At 45.2% G+C, this 17,774-nt stretch overlaps 1 protein-coding gene across 2 annotated transcripts in view; it reads right to left on the bottom strand.

Annotated features, from left to right (window-relative positions):
- LPIN3 (lipin 3) overlaps positions 1-15,425 on the bottom strand; it is a 39,082-nt gene extending 23,657 nt beyond the window's left edge. The window contains exons 1-2 of one of the 2 annotated variants that reach the window (XM_035122486.2): positions 15,299-15,425; positions 2,577-2,777 (exon numbers count right to left, since the gene is read on the bottom strand). In XM_035122486.2, the coding sequence (XP_034978377.2) occupies positions 2,577-2,768 (192 nt within the window). In that variant the 5' untranslated portion in view covers positions 2,769-2,777; positions 15,299-15,425. The other variant, XM_035122487.2, reaches the window with a different exon arrangement.
- Between the last annotated feature and the right edge of the window lie 2,349 nt (positions 15,426-17,774).

The following is a 17,774-nucleotide window of genomic DNA, read 5'->3' as shown; positions in this document are numbered from 1 at the left end:
TTAATTAACAAACACATTAAAAAAAATTAAATGCACATTTTGAAAGATGATACAACAGAGAAATTTGTATTTTGATAAATGTTGATGAGCGTTTTCATTTTTTATTTTTAAAAATGAATTTTCATGCAGGTTATTCATAAACACATATTAGATTAGTGCAGAAACAGCACAGCATGGAATCATGTAATGTTACCTCGCCAAATTTGCTATGAGTTGCTGCTTTTTATAGCAAGAGAATAAAATTAAACCAGGCACTGCTTAGTTTATAATCTCAGTCAAAACACATGTACATGCAAATTCATAATTGTACCTGCTAGATTTTTTTTCAGGCTAAGTGGGAAGAAAAACAGTCCGGCCTGTTTGTTGTGGGTTTTTTTTTTTTTATAAGAGAGATCAGCCTGGCTGCAGGCCTGGTTTTACTGTGAGAACTTTTGACACAGCACATTCCAGTGATATAATTCTAATTTAAATGGCGGCTTGCTTTCCAAGAGGACAACTGCCTCCAGTATCCAACAAAGCACCTCATCTCTCCAAGCTGGCCTTCCTCCATCACGAACCCTCTTTAGCGGCCCATGCTTCCATTTTGTCCCCCACCCCCTACATTAACAGGACTTTGATCAGAGACAAGGGAGAAAATACCCTTAGTCACATTTACTTTCATAAATATTACGCCTCACTTAAACCCCATTGTCACAAGTGAGCATAGCAGATTTGAGATTTCGGGAAGTCAGCTGAAAGGTTTAAGTACATGTTGTACCTCATTGTATATATTTTTTTTAAAAAGGTCAGGAACAATGCGGCATGAGATAAAGCATCAAACAAGCTCGTCTCCCCATACAGCAGGCACATCTTTGTGCAATACGGATCACTTGGCTGTATTGTGCAGAACAGAGGTCCAATTCAAAAATGGCCCTCAGCAGGATGCATGACAAGTACCCACCTCCACTGTAAAACTGGTAGTAATAATAATAATAATTTATTATTTCTACCCCCCCCCCATCTGTCTGGGTTTCCACAGCTACTCGGGGGGGGGGGGGCTTTCAACAGAACATAAAAAACAGAATAAAACTCCAAACATTAAAAATTTCCCTAAGCAGGGCTGCCTTCAGACGTCTTCTAAAAGTCGGATAGTTGTTTATTTCCTTGACATCTGATGGGAGGGCATTCCACAGGTCGGGCACCACCACCAAGAAGGCCCTCAGAGCAGGGAGGGAACTGCCAGAAGGCCCTCAGAGCTGGACGTCAGTGTCTGGGCAGAACGATGGGGGTGGAGATGCCACTGCCGGAGGAAGCAGAGTGCAGGGGGAGCGCACCACCCCTGGCAGCGCGATCCCAGTGGGGTGCCACCACGGATGCTCCCACACTTGCACTGGGCACCACACCCCTGCATGTAGTGTGCCCCACCCCGGGACACGCACCAGCCCTCCCCCACCTGTCTCCGCCCCCTAGTGCCGGAGCATGAAGCTCTGCCACTGGGAGAGGCTCCTTCAGGTATATTGGGCCGAGGCTGTTTAGGGCTTTAAAGGTCAGCACCAACACTTTGAATTGTGCTCGAAAACATACAGTACAGTGGAACCTCAGTTTGCAACCACCTCCATTTACGACGAACTCCGAGAGCAACCGTCGTGGACCCGGAAGTATTTACATCCGGGTTCCACGAGGATGCGCAGAAGCGATCTGCGCAGCGTGTGTGTGTGCACAGAAGCACTCTATCGGTGCTTCGTGCACGTGCAGAAGCGTACCTTCGGCGAGTGCCGAACTCGGGGAGCCACTGGCTCCCCGGAACAGATCGTCGTCGTAAACCAAGGTACCACTGTACTGGTTATGTTGTTTGAGTCAATGTGAGCTTGGACCAGTGTGTTTCTAGATTGTGCTTTTGTGGCTTCCCATATGTCTCACAGGAAACGACTGGACAGGTAACAAATTTGGGCTCAGGGGTTAATGGAAGATCAACTCTTTCCTATTTGGCAGGCATGTTTAGAGAATTTTTAACCAATAGTCAATCTATAATGTGAGGTAAGTCTGAAGTTCTGAATGGCACTTGAAAACTATGGCCCATTCAAACAATCTTTTTAGCATGGCAGTACATAGATTACTAAATTTTCTCAAATGTCACAATGAGACCAATAATTCTGCTGAGAAGACTATATGAATGTGCATCCGCCACACATCTTACTCTTTTTATTTAGCAAAATACCATTTGTTCTAGTAAGTGATACTGTATATACATCTAAGTTGTTTGCAATGCAGTCTAAAACACACATTTAAAATACCAATAAAAAGCAAATATTTAAAAGAGTTTAAAAAATACAAAATAAAATTAGTAATTTAAAAACACTTGTGGCTGCTAAAATCACTCACCTGGATAGCCTTGCTGAGACTAAAATGTTGTTAGTAGATGCCAAAAACAAAATCAACTTCCCAGCAATAATCCATAACCCACATCCTGCAACATTAAGGTTACTAGCATAACTTGGTGAGAATTGTTGATCATGGTGGAATTTGATAGTTTCCACATTTGACCTCCTTGATCTTCAAGCATATTAGTCCTTGTCAACACACATCGTGTCACTTACCACTTTCTCACTGGAATGCAGAACGCGTAGCTTCCCAAAGCGCACATGGAAAGGTGAACAGAGTAAGGAGCCATCTGGTTGCCTCACCACAATGACATCAATGCAGCCTGTCAGGGTGGCCGGGTTCAGGCCCTTATACAACTCCTTCACAGTGCCCAACACTGTTTCAGCGAGCTGCCCCACATAGTTCATTGTCCGAGACTACAAACAGAAAGAATGAAGAGACAGATTTTTAAAAGTTTTTGAATACTCATGTAATGCAGGGTCCCCAACCCATGGGTGCCTTCTTGTCTAGGAATGCTTCCATTGGTATTACTGGGCAGGTCCCACAGACTCCGAGCTTTCATTTTAAGAAAAAGTGGTACAGTAATGGCTTATCCACACTTACCCTTCCTCTGCTCTTTCCAGGCTTGGTCCACACTTCAAAGGTCTATGTCTGTGCACCCTTTCCTTGGGAGCTTTCCTTGTGAAAACCTGCTCCTTAAAGCTCAATCAGAGCAAACAGCAATTTGTGAAAAACCTGAATTGACGTTTGCTCTGATGGAACAATAAAGAGAGGGTTTTTGCAGGGAAAGCTCTGGGGCAAAAACAAAAACAATGCCCTCAGACACAGAGCTTTTCAGTGCAGACCTCTGCCAGGAAAGAGCGAGGCAAAAGATAAGTGTGGACAAGCCCTTTGTCTCTAGCCTCCTAGAAAGAAAGCTACGGGGCAAAATGTGCACATACCTTCTAACCAATTTATGTGACATGAGACCGATAATGATGTATATTTTTCCTGCTACTAAGGAATGCTCCCTGTTATTAGACAGTAACACCATCAGAGAGAGGGAGAGGATGAGAATAATCTGTATTCTGTGATCTCCCACAATCAGGGCATAACTGACTTCCTATGCTAAGAATGAAGTTTTTGGGGATAGTTGCCTCTCTAATTTTGTGTTACACTATGTTCTCCATAATAGCCAATTTTGGGTTATGCTTTGCCCTCATGGCAGCCATTTTAGGACCACCTACCACCACCACCACTCTTCCAAAATTCAAAATGTACTCACAGGTCCAAAAATGTGAGCAACTTTTAGTGTATAGCACCTTCAATACAAATGCGGTGTTATACCATTTCTGGACTACTTTGTTCTGAGAAGGACCTGGAAGTTCAGCCACATCCCAGCTCTAATTTTATAAAGTTTGCAGTGTGGGCAGTTACCACTTGGCAAACAGACATCTATAGTCAGCCATTGTGAAATGATTCCTCCTAAGGAGACTACCAATGATAGGAGACATATTAAGCTTTCCTGCTTCCTAAACTCATTCCACGGGATGCATGATGGATGATTTTACACATCGGAAGTTACTGATTCCAGGGTTCTGTGTCACCCAAGATAACTAAGAGATTCAGCTGGTATGAAGGATATAATCAGTGACATATGAATAATGGCTTCCTGAAAAGAAGAGGTTGCCAATTCCACAGAGCCAACAGATATATAACTATCATAGAGAAACCAAAATAGTTTCCCCTAAGCCATCTTCCCGGACAAGCTAGTTTTCCATTTTAAAAGCCACTGGGTGTGTAGAGAGGTTTAAATCCAGTTGGGCCACACCTGCTGGGTAGAATGACTAGGCAGGAGAACAGCTAAGCACCCACTTTTACTCAATTCTCCCATGCAAATATCTCCCACAAACAGTGTTAAGCGGCAAACTCAACTTTCAGAATCTTGTGCTTCCCTTGTAATGTCTAGTTCTGCTTTCAGGATACAGAACCAGCAAGCGGGTTAGAAATAATACATGTGTCTCTGAAGCATTGCAATGGAAGGACACTGAATTACAGCCATTTGTTTGGGCCCTTTGCTCCCTAAAGAGAATCAGCATGCCTTCTACTCAACAAAGTGAAGATTCATTGGCTAGGAGTAGTGAACTGATTTACCTATGCTAGCTTCTATTTTCTGCCTAGATCTAATGCCCTATCTCTAAGCAAGAGATTTTTAACAGACACCACAGAAATGAACATTCAGCTACTGTTTCACCAGCCAATTAATTATATGGCTTTTAGCTGATAAATCAGTTTTATTGATGAAATTTACATATAGATAAAATATTGGTTCTTAAGCAGCACAATTTGATTTTAGAGGATGCGCACAAATGTCATAGCAGGCATCACAGGAAAAGGCATGTCTGCCTATGCAAGAGAAAGGGGGGTGCCCTTTCGCCTTCTAATCTTTTTAATGTTTGTGAAATTTAATTCAAGGTCGCCTTTTTAGTCAATTCAATGTTTTTACATATATATTAATCCATTCAATTCAGCCAATGTGACAGCCTTGCTCATTAGCTGAGTTTTCATCCTCGACATGCAAGAAATTAAGATCAGGAACATACAGAATACTTGAAGAAACTTGCACCTCGGCAGAGCAAGCAATTTCAGTGTCGATCAGTGTTACAACTTTGTTTTTGATATGAGTCATTCACATTATTCATGGGGGAGGCTTTGAACCTTATAATTAAGTCACAAGAAGTTATTTAAGAAGACTTCAAATGTCTATAGAAACCATGCACTGAGGCCCCTTGGCTGTGCCAGAACACTACACACCTACGCAAATTAAGTAATCATGATGCACTCTTCTTTCACTGAAGATGTCGTTACAAGCTTATTTTACACAAAACACATAATGGACAGCATAGGCAGAAGCCTTAGTCGCTATTACAGTCTATAGCAAAATGGACAAAGAACTGCTTTGACCTTGACTGTATGTGGAACAAGTGGAAGAGCTATGGGGCAGGAAAATATGTGGCATCCTCCATGGGGCACCCTGTCAAATCAGGAGTAAGTCATCCCACCACCACTCTTACTCCCATTTCCCATTTCCCTCCACACACCCATTTCCCTCCACACAGGAAACATAATGCTCTCTCTGATATGAGCAGCCATCTACAACAATCTAATTTCGTCTAAAAAAGAATGGGGGAACTAGTTTAAAGGAGATGGTAGCATAAAAGTAACTGGTACATAGGAGGTAAAGGTAAAGGACTCCTGACAGTTAAGTCCAGTTGCGAACGACTCTGGGGTTGCGGCGCTCATCTCACTTTACTGGCCAAGGGAGCCGATGTTTGTCCACTGACCGTTTTTCTGGGTCATGCGGCCAGCATGACTAAGCCGCTTCTGGCGAAACCAGAGCAGCGCACGGAAACACTGTTTACCTTCCCGCTGGAGCCTATTTATCTACTTGCACTTTGACGCGTTTTTGAACTGCTAGGTGGGCAGGAGCTGGGACCAAACAATGGGAGCTCACCCCATCGTGGGGATTCAAACCGCCGACCTTCCGATCGGCAAGCCCTAGGCTCAGTGGTTTAGACCACAGCGCCACCAGCGTCCCTCTGGTACATAGGAAGCTGCCCACAAATGGAACCAAAGAGTTACCACTGCCAATTCATGTGGAAACAAGGTAAACAACCACTCCCAATTAATGGGTAATAAGATGTACAATTAAAATAATAATCCAATGCTGAAATAAGGCATCATGTGGGAAGAGAATCATCTTGGCAACTGATTTAATAACTCAACATCCAATTGCAGTTCAAAAATACTTCAGTTATCCTTCAGTACAGTCATACTTTGTGTTTCGTTTGCTGCGGGTTGCGGTTTTCCGGATTGCGAACGCAGCGGACCTGGAAGTGTTTACTTCTGGTTTCTGCTGCGCACGCATGTGCAGAAACATTCTGCATGCTTCACGCATGCACATAAGCATTCTGTGTGCATCACGCTTCGTACATGCGCAGAAGCGCTCTATGTAGCTTTCGTGCATGCTGGAAAGCTCTGCTTGGGTTGCAGACTTTTCAGGGTGTGACGGCACCCCGGAATGGATTAGGTCCACAACCCAAGATACCTCTGTATTGGAAATGGCTCACTTTCCTTTTGGTATGAAGTGGCCACATGGAATTATTTTATAGGAACTGGCAGAGTCAAATAAAGCATAGTGCTACTTGTACATCAAAGATGCAATATTCATCTTCATTCAAATCCTTGGGTCTCGGGTCACCCACTTGCGCACACAACTTTTTCCTCACGATGAGATATACTGCAACAAAGCAGCCATTAAAGGCATGTTAACAGAGAGCAAGTCAAGACCAGTTGCCAAAAGGCTGAATAGTTACCTACCAGGGGTGCTGGAGCAGCACATTTCCTGCATTGTGGGGGGATAAACTAGATGACCTTTGAGGTTTCCTTCAACTCTGTGATTCTATGACTAATTCTCAAGGATGTCATCTGGCAGCAGTTTATTCCCCCAACAGTTACTAATGGACACCAAGGTCCTGACATTTCCATTTCTTATTAAAGAGCCTCATTGAAAGCAAACTCTAAATAATGTCTCTGTGTGTTTCTGCCCCTTTCGTGAGTTCATCTTTTTCAAATGGCTCTCACTTGACAATCTATAAATGGTCACTGGGGAGGAAGTAACATCACAGAGACTTGATTTATTTGGTACACAATGTCATTTAGCAGTGCTCATTTAGACTTTTCAACCCTGCAACAGTTCATAAAAGAAAATAAGAACAAGTGTGTATTTTGTAACATCCTGTGTGCTGTGCTCATTTGTTCAGCCACAGTCAGCAATGAATTGATGTAAAGAAAAAGAGGGTATTTGTTACCCACATTGTGCCATAATATTTAAAAATGAACACTGCTCCATTACACTACATAGAGCCTGGGTCTGATGTCTAAAGTGTTTCGAGATCGTCAAGGAGAAAGGAGAAATTGGGATTGTACCTGTAATGGGCATGGCCATGATTTCTGCTGTGGGGGGGGGGGGCAGAACCTCACTTTGCTACGTATTTTTATTGATTGGGGGGACAGTAGCCCGCCCCCACCCCTGCTATGCCCAAGGTGCCCAATTGCTCCATCCCTGACCTCCATTTTTGTGCAGGAGCTTACATGAGTGCTAACACGAAGTGCTGGGTACATGACTTGTGTCCTGAAAAAATACAGAGTGTTCTAGTGTTACCCTAAATGCGTGTCTCAAGAAGTAAGATATGCAAGAGTCCAACCAAGCTCGGTGGGGCTTACTTGGGAAAGGTCGAGAACCCCAGGACAGAATTCGGGGGGAGAAGAGAGGGTCATTCTACCAGCCAAATGCTTGAACTTGGAGATCTTTCTCCTTAATGCTACAATGAATTAAGTATATGCAGCGCTTCAGAATGTAATAGCCACAGCAAGCAGAATACAAAAAGACACCCTCCAGCAGCGAAACTTTTGTATCCTGAAAAAACGCTATTTACCTACAACAGTGATCCTCTATTGCACGGGTGTCAAACACAAGGCCCGGGGGCCACATCCGGCCCGCCAGACCTCGTCATGTGGCCCGCCGAGCGCCCCAGCCAGCGGGACCTTGCTGCTGAAGCGCCACGCCGACAAAGCGCCGACAAACAGCTGGGGCCGGGGGGGAGGTAGCTAGGCGGCCGGAGCAGCGCTGCGTGGAGCGCCCCGAGCCACAGCAGCAGGAGGAGGAGGAGGCAGCTTGCCGGGTCAGCGCCCGGTAGTGCCGCATGGAGAGTCCCTAGCCTCTGCGACGCAGCAGTGCTTTGTAGCACTTTGAATCCTCCTCCTCCTGCCACGGCTCGGCGCCTGGAAACGGCTGCTGCTGCTGCTGCTGACGCACAGACAAAGCACCCAGCAGCGCCGCGTGGAGGAGGAGGAGGATTCAAAGTGCTACAGAGCACTGCTGCGTCCCAGAGGCTCGGGACTCTCCACCCGGCGCTGCCGGGCACCGACCTGGCAAGCCGCCGCCTTCTCCTCCTCTTACCTCACCTCCTCCTCCTGCCGCGGCTCAGCCTCATGAACGTGAGCTCAGCAGCGGCTCAGCCTCACGAACGTGCAACTCTGAGGCTTTACGCACTTCTCCTAAAACGGACACCCGCTGCCTCACGCTGCACGGGAAATGCTTTTTACCCCTGGGTCCCTTCACGCTCTTTTCTGGTGCTGAATCAAGGCGGCGACCCCCCCCCCCTTTCTTTCTTCCTCTCTCTCGTTCTTATTCTTTCTTTCCCTCTCCTTCCTTCCTTCTTTATCTCTGTCTTCTCTCCCTCTTTCTTTTTCTTTCCTTCTTTATTCCTTCTTTCCTACTCTTCTTTCTCTCACCTCTTTCCTTCCTCTCTCCCTCCTGCTCCCTCTTTTCTTTTCCTTCCTTCCTTCCTTCCTTCCTTCCGTCCTGCCCATCTTTCTTCCTCTCCCTCATTCTTATTCTTTCTTTCCCTCTACTTCCTTCCTTCTTTCTCCCTTTCCGTCTTCTCTCCCTCCTTCTTTTTCTTTCCTTCTTTATTACCTTCCTTATTTCCTACTCTTCTTTCTCTCCCCTCTTTCCTTCCTTCCTCCCTCCCCTCCCTCTCCCTCTCCTCAGAAACATAGGATGCTGCTTTATACTTCTGTCCCTTAAACCCTGGAACCAGGAGAGCAGCTCCAGTGAGTCAACCTCAGCCAGTCCCTTTGGTCAAGGGTGGTGGCTCACTGGCAGAACATCTGTCCTGCATGCAGAAGGACCCCAGCATCTCCAGGTACCAGTAGCTCTGCAAAGCTCCTGCATGAAACCCTAGCGAGCCTCCACCACCCAGTGCAGTTACCAAAAATCATTTTTCAATAAATTGTACAATAATTGTACATTTGAATATCTACTTGCCATTATTCTGACTATGTTTCTGCTTTCAGAGCTAGTTATTACTTACATTATTACAAAAAACAGTAATAATTGAATGCAGTGACAATAATTTATGATAATAAAGAGTGGACACATAGTCCTACAGATACAACCGGCCCTTTGAGGGTGACCAAACTGCTGATGCGGCCCCCGATGAATTTGAGTTTGACACCCCTGCTCTATTGGGAAAAGAATGCTCCACTGCAACTATTATACAATTACTGTATGTGAACACACACAAAATCCATGAACCCATGGAAATGCCTACAGCCATGTGAAGAGCATCACACACACACACACACACACACACACACACACACACACACACACACATTCTTACCCAGCAAATTTGGGGCAGTTTCACATTGCCTCCCTCCCTAGAAAGAAGCCCACCTCTGCTGAGCAATTTGAGAGAGCTGATCTTGCTCCCAAGCATCTCATAAGGCCCTCTGGAATCTACACTGAGCCAAACTGAGCCAGCGTGAGGACCAGGCTTCCCTTTCTAAGCAGACAGCAGAAGAGAGCTCCAGGTGTTTACCTTTCCTATCCTGCAAATATCAAGGATAAAGTGATTCCTAGAGAGGTAGGGGGAAGGGGCCCTGGCTGACTCTGGAAACTTCATTGCCTCTGTCAGCTCCATGCTGTTCAGAGCTGAGAGAAGGTCATGAGACAGTCCCCTTGCCACAGTAACCTGCTGAGCTGAGCATTCTTTGGTGCAGTTTAATTGGCAGCTATGCAGGCAAGCTCACAGCCCATAGCACAGAAACTGTTAGAGCTCCCCTCTCTGCCCTCAACAGTTACATTCACCTACAGCTTTGGAAAGCATTTGTAAATAGTGTGCATGTGCACAATTGTGTAAAATAGCACATGTTGCTATATTGTTGTGGACAGGGTCCTGGGTTATAAGCAACTGCAGGACAAGCAGAAGTCAGCAGTAGGGGTTCTTTTCTTAGAGTCCGTGCTGGACAAAGCCTTTAGAGGCCTGGTGTTTGCACCCATAAAGAAAGCAACATGAATTTGTGGCAGAACAGTATATTTGTGAACTTCCAGCAGAGTACTCTACAACAGTCATCTTCAACCTTTTCAGACCCAGGGCCCACTTTTAACCCAAATATGTATTTGAGGAACCATTTCTTAATCTTTTATCATATAATTGCATGGTGGTCATGCTCCTGTTGCGAGCCAGTTTAAGAGACACAGCTACAGTGGCCAGCTGAGAAGCTGGCAAGCTTAGTTGCAGGTTCAAGTTCAGGCATAGGTAGATCTCAGGCCCGAGGTTGTGGGAAGACTGTCAAATGACACAATCCAACACCAAGAGCTAAACCAGGCATCCCCAAACTGCGGCCCTCCAGATGTTTTGGCCTACAACTCCCACGATCCCTAGCTAACAGGCCCAGTGGTCGGGGAAGATGGGAATTGTAGTCCAAAACATCTGGAGGGCTGAAGTTTGGGGGTGCCCGAGCTAAAAGGTTGAGGGTATACTCATAAACCAAGGGCTGGTTGCCAATCTGATGCTCTCCAGATGTTGTTAGACTGAAATTCCCATCATTCCTGGCCATTGGCTGGGGATGGTGGGAGTTGGAGTACAACAACATCTAGAAGACACCCCACTGAGCTACCCCACTCTTAAAAAATGGTAGTGGTTCATTAGAGCTGAACACAGGAGCAGAGAGACAGTAGGCCTTCTGATAGAAAGTGGTAGGAGTCAGAATAGCAGGTCCCAAGGCCCACTATAATTTCTCGAGAAAGCCACCTCAACCTTCTGCATTTCTGACTTTTTACACAGCAGCTGCTGATGTTGTCATGAGCTTATCAGTGACTATAGTTCTGTATCAACCTTTAGATAAAAAGGAAATGACTACTTCCAGTGAGCCAGAGCTATGAAGTCGGTGTATCACATTAATAAATGATCCGCCTTCAGAGTCTCGTGGAAGTTGGACTTTAGAACTCTACCCAGGCTTGAGAACCTAAGCTATATAAAAGGCTCAAAAGGAGGCCTAAATTTTTATAGGACCAGCAAGTGTCTTACTTGGCTATGAAATCTTACTAAGAGAAAGTTACATTTGTACGAGGGCATTCTAGACACATTGTAAGGCCCATCGGAAAACTGTAAAAATGTATCTGAAGGCCTGTAAAGCCTATTGGGGGGAGGAGGAGGAGGAGGAGGAGGAGGAGGAGGAGGAGGAGGAGGAGTTTGGACTTGATATCCTGCCTTACACTCCCCTTAGGAGTCTCAAAGCAGCTAACAATCTCCTTTCCCTTCCTCTCCCACAACAAACACTCTGAGGTGAGTGAGGCTGAGAGACTTCAGAGAAGTGTGACTAGCCCAAGGTCACCCAGCAGCTGCATGTGGAGGAGTGGGGAAGCGAACCCTGTTCATCAGATTACGAGTCCACCGCTCTTAACCCTACACCACGCTGGCTCCCAAACAACTACCAGAAAGAAAGGCTGGCATGAAATTACAGTCATACCTCAGGTTGCGAACGTGATCCATGCAGGAGGCGCGTTCGCAACCAGCAGTGCTGCGTCTGCACACGCGCGTGACATGATTTCGTCTTCTGCGCATGCACAAGCGCCGAAACCCGGAAGTAACCCATTCCAGTACTTCCGGGTTCAGTGCGGTCCATAACCCGAAAACGCGCAACCTGCAGCGTTCACAACCCAAGGTATGACTGTACAAAGTTTTTTTAAAAAATGTACAAGCAAGAATACACACCAGTTGGCTACTTCTTAATTATTTTAAGGTAAGAGAGCAAGAGAAACTCCCAAGCCTCCCCCAGTGGATGTTGCAACAAAAAGGCCCTGGACCAATTACCCTGCAATTTGATATGTTTAAACTACTTTGAAGGGGCTAGGTGTGCCCATAAATTTCATCTACTTTGGCCAAAAGGAGAAAAGGTTATAGCCTTTTTTAGACTTACTGTTATACTGAATAGGGAAACACAGTCGTTTTATTTTATAAAGAGTTACACTGGAGCTGAATTGCAGATCAAAAGGGATAGCACACAGAGTGACTCAGAAACAGGCTGCAAATGCACAGATAAGCACACCTAGTATTTATCTCGGACTTGAGCACAGTGAAACTTTACATTCATTGGAGCACACACTTTTCAGAGGTGATACCCAGGGCTCCAAATTTTAAAATTAGCTGGTAGAAGAGGCCAATAATTCAAATTCCTGAAAGATGTTTGCAACAACACTCATAGGGGAACTTCAGATCCACAAGGGTCATTGCTGCTTTCTAGTACAGCTCTACCAGAGAACGCTTTCCCCGCTATTGCACCTCCATGCAGTAAAGGGAGAGACAGACACACCAGCTATGTTTCTGCCTGTCATTAGTAATTAAAGGCACAAGTGCCCTGCCAGAAATCAAAGCAGGAACTCTAAAGTCAGTCCCTGCTAACAAGAGATTCAGCCGAGGCTTGTTCTCCTTCCTCAACTGCCAAGTAGGCCAGGATGACAAAGAAAGCATCCTGTGCCCTTATCAGTGTCAATGCTGTGAAAGCCATCATTATTTTCTTTATCCACACACTAAGTACCTGCAGGACAGCCACATGGGAAACAAAGCATTATTCTCCCCAGCTAGAGTACACTGAGCAGAACAATCACATTTTGTCATGACCATGCACCAGTATTTCTAAACTGCACAATTGCTCTGCCATTTCTGCAGTCGAGTACTTCACTCCAAGGCTACTGCTGTCCTTTGCATTTGCAGGTTCTGTTTCCTTCTGAACCAGAAAAAAGCCACACATCTTTGCTTCACCTGGTGACTGGCACACCTTAGAAAGAAGCTCTACTCCGATCTCCCGATCTCCACCTGCAACTTATTAAATTGGGTTTCCATACATGCTCGGTGTATTTGACTCAGTTCTCCAACATTGCTCATAGGACACCTGTAGCAACTTCACACACCACCCAACACACAGCTGAGTGTTAACAACACAGCAGGTAGAAACATGCAATGTTTATCTGCTGTCTCCCAACAACACCCACGGAAATGAGGCTGGCCTGTCTCACCGGTGATCTATCAAGCCAGGTGAAGGCCGCAAGGAGCTTAACAGCCTTTCTGATTTTGCTGCCTGGCCATGAGCACAAGAACAGGCTATCTGTTAGGTAGTTGGCAAGTTACAATGCATAGCTCGTGAGCTGCTTGGTGAAGGGCAATTGGTCACTCGTCGAGCATCTGCTTTGCTTGCAGAAAGGTGCCAAGTTCAAACCCTAGCAACTTCAGTTAGAGCTGGGAGAGATCCCATCTGAATCCCTGGAGGGCTGCTGCCAGTGTAGGCCATATTGAATTAGATCAGGGATAGCCAATGTGGTGCTTGCCATATGTTGGTCTCGGCAGTATGCCAGTGGTCAGGATTAATGGGAGGTCCACCACACCTGGATGACATTATATTGGCTACACCTGAGCTAGCTGGACCAGTGGTCAAACTTCCTATGTTCCTATATTTGGATTCACGTGTCACAAGATGTGAACAGACCTTCATTAAGGGATGCTATACAGTTGTCTTAGAAATTGCCCCATAAACTGCTTGTTAATCCCATATAAAACGGTCATAATATTGCTATAGATAGTTACATGCTGAAATAAGGGCACAACCTTCTGATTTATATTCTAATAATAAAGTGAGTACAGTAGTTCCCTTTAATATTGTTTGAAAACAATTATGAGAAGAGGGCTGCGGTCGAGACCTGGTTGGCATTAAACTAATACAATGACTAGTGCTAGTGCAAGAGGATTTCCCCATCTTTCCTGCATGTGACCCATGACCAAATCTGCTCCAGAGGGTTGGAGGAATCACCAGACCAGATTTAAGGGGTACATGGGGAAGAAGATGGAGAATGCTACACCACACAAGGAAAGAAGCTTTTTACTACATTCACCTTAGTACTACGTTGAATACAGCCCCACACATTTAAAGTTACATGACTTCCCCCAGACAATCCTGGGAACTGTAGTGGGAATTGTAGCTCCGAGCAGGTAAAGCCAAAGTCGTCAACCTGGCATAGCAGAAGTGCTTTTTCTGAAGGGAGGTGGCACCTAGACATGGCTGAAGCTGACATTAATATTGCACGAAGGGAACATAAGAGGATGCAGCAAGAAAGGCAGCTTGAGGTCAGGACTAGAGCTAGGGTTGCCAGACTCAATAGTGGACAGGACTTCTGTGCCTTTAATTGCCCTGCTCTCTTTTGAGTCTGGAAACCTTAAAGAGAAACCAGCAAACCCTTTGCTTAAACAAAGGGTCTGCTGGTTTCTCTTTAAGGTTTCCAGACTCAAAAGAGAGCAGGGCAATTAAAGGCACAGGAGTCCTGTTCTCTATTGAGTCTGGCAACCCTAAGGCTGGAGCTAAAGACAAGCCAACAGGGTTTAGATGCCATACAGAAGTTTAGTTCTTCCCACAGACCAGAGCAGCAGACAGAGGAGCACCAGGGAAAGGATTAACAGGATTCTACAAAAAGGACAGTACATAAAGACAAGTTTATTTTTATATTTCTATTTCACCTTTCCTCCAAGGAGCATGGGGCAGGCTTATATGAGCCTTCTGTTCTCCACCCATTTCATTTTCACAACCACCTCGTGAGGCTGGTTAAACTAAGACAGTGCCATAAGCTGAAATTCTTTTGGCTATACAGATCTTGAGCCCTACTGAACTTATCCCCCGTCAAAAGAACTCCAGCTTGCTGTCCAGTTTGCAAGCTTTACTCCATTTATGCTATACACATAAAGAAAAAGAAAACGGCAAGCAAACAGAACTGTTCCTTCATTGTCCAATATACCAGACAGTTCAGCGAGATACTTCTTGCACACCAAAATCCCCCACCCCAGTTTGTGTGCCACAATCTTCAAGCTGCAATCCTATACTCACTTACCTGGAAGTAAGATCTACTGAACTCAACAGGACTTATTTCTGAGTAGGCATTATAGGATTCCACTGTCTGACTGTTTCCAAACAGAGCACTACTTTTACATTCTCTGCCATAACAGCTCCCCAAATGTACACACACAACAACAATATAGTATACTTGCCAGACAGCTTGCATTACCTGGGTAGGACCTTCAACCTGACTTCAGTGGTTCTTGGACTTTGAAATGAGCACAGTCTCAAGATTCCAACAGGTTGCTACCTACAGACACATCTTTCTGTGCTCCACCTACGTACCTGGTGCTTCCTGTTTTCCTCATACCTGAATGAGGGGAGGAGTCTGTATAACAAGCATTACCAGGTTACTGCAGGCTGAGCCTATGGGGACATCAGAAATCTCTCCTGGGCTTCCTTGTATTAAGCCGCAGATGAGTGCTTGAGCTGCAGGTATTTGACAGTTCAGCCTCTCACTCTCAAGGGTTTATCAGTCCTGACAGATTGCCACTAATTAGCAACAAGGAGCCCCCTGCTGTTTGATTGATCATTCATTTTGCACGCAATGGATTTTGCTATGTGATTTCCAAGAGGCTTGAGATTTTGCAGAATGACAGAAGTTGGACTCACTTGACTGTGAATGTTTTTGTGGAAGGACTAATTCCGTGTGAGTGTTGCAAGCAAGGTTTAAAAGCTCAGGATTGTGTTCAGCTGGGCGACAGTGTGTGTCTCCTGTTGTGTTGCAAGGAAATAGTATGGACCTATGCTCTTGTAAAATGAAAGTGCTGAGAATGAGGGTTGCGTTTCGAGCACATGATACATTTAAAGCATATCTACCCCCTCCCCAAATCCTGGGAACAACTGTAGTTTATTAAGGGTGCTGGGAATTGTAGCTGTGTGATGGGAAAAGTATAATTCCCAGAATTCTTTTGGGGGGAATGTTTCTTTAAATGTATTTTGTGCATGCAGTTTGAAACAGAGAAATTAAGGAGGTGGAGCTTTTAAACCCATTTAGCACCATCTCAGAAAAAGCTCCATTAACAGAATTTCCACTAAGCATTAAGATAGTTCCATCTGTCTGTCAGTAAAACAGATTGCCTTGGAGGGCAATCTATTCTTCTTTTTTAAAATATGTTTTTAAACAGAAGCTGGATGGCCACCTATCAGGGATGCTGTAGTTTCAAGATTCCTGCAATGAGCAAGGGTTTGGACTACCAGATGGTTTTCAAGGGCCTCTCTAGACCGGTACTTTATTACAGGTATATTCTGCAACATGCTTCTTGCCCGGTAATAGTGGATTAATTATGTTTTTGTTTGTTCTGCAATGCTTCCCCACATTGTTGATGTCCGGAGGCGCTATAATGCAATAAAAGCAGGACAAAAATAAACAGCATATGCACTGATTGGAAATGAAACAATGGGATCAGCCCAAAAGTTTGGCAAGCAAATAGTGTCATTGCCTTCCATTAAGAGCTTGGGTTACTACAGCTTGGGCACAGGTTACTACAACAGCTAAGGCGACATTTTTTTCACCTTCACCGCATTAAGCAGTTTGTCCCTTACCTTTCCCGCCCCGACCTAGCCACAGTGATCCATGCGACGGTCACCTCCAGGCTTGACTACTGTAATTCACTCTACGTGGGGTTGCCCTTGAAGCTGTCCCAGAAACTCCAGCGTGTGCAGAATGCTGCAACGAGGCTCCTCACGGGGTCCCTGCCATGGGAGCATATTCACCCAGTGCTTTTCCAGCTGCACTGGCTCCCGATGGAGTACAGGGTCAGATTTAAAGTGCTGGTTTTGACCTTTAAAGCCCTTTACAGCCTAGGACCCTCGTACTTACAGGACCATCTCTCCCAGTATGCCCTGCAGAGGACCTTAAGGTCCATAAACAGTAACACCTTAGAGGTCCCGGGCCCGAAGGAAATCAGATTAGCCTCAACTAGAACCAGGGCCTCCTCAATACTGGCCCCGACCTGGTGTAACGCTCTGTCTCCTGAGACTAGGGCCCTGCGGGACCTGATTTCTTTCCGCAGGGCCTGTAAGACAGAGTTGTTCCACCTGGAATTTGGCATGGAGCCAACCTGATTCCCTCCCCCATTTTCCCTTTCTTTTTTCCTTTTATATGAGGCTGCATTTTTAATTTAATTTTGATGTATTTAGTCTTGTTGCTGAGTTGTATTTTAACCAGTTGTTTTATATTTGGTGTTAGCCGCTCTGAGCCCGGCTTTGGCTGGGGAGGGCGGGGTATAAATAAATAAATATTAAACAATATTGGAAGTGGGATCGCATGTGATCATACTAAGAGCATCATGAACGTGCAATAAAAAGGAGGTCATGGGAGTCCCCAAGATTCCTTCCCATTGTGTTATTCTATCACTTTCCTTCTAGTTTTCCCTATCTAGGCCTATTAGGAATAGATTAAAATCCACAGGCTTCAACTGGGATAGTTGTCCTCTTCCTGTTATTATGTAGTATATCAATTTTGCACTGCATGTACACTTTCTTCTTTTCCTACATTTATATAGCTGTTCTATAGCAGGAGTTCTCCTGGTGGCTCACAAAGCATTCATGATTTACCCCAACACTGAGCGAAAAAGAAATGCACAGCCATCTACCAACAGTGAACTAATCCTCCAAGTGTGGGAACCTTAAGTAAAGGTAAA

The sequence above is a fragment of the Zootoca vivipara genome, chromosome 7 (assembly GCF_963506605.1).
Source record: "Zootoca vivipara chromosome 7, rZooViv1.1, whole genome shotgun sequence".
Lineage (NCBI taxonomy): Eukaryota > Metazoa > Chordata > Lepidosauria > Squamata > Lacertidae > Zootoca > Zootoca vivipara.
This window is presented reverse-complemented; position numbering and strand designations above follow the sequence as displayed.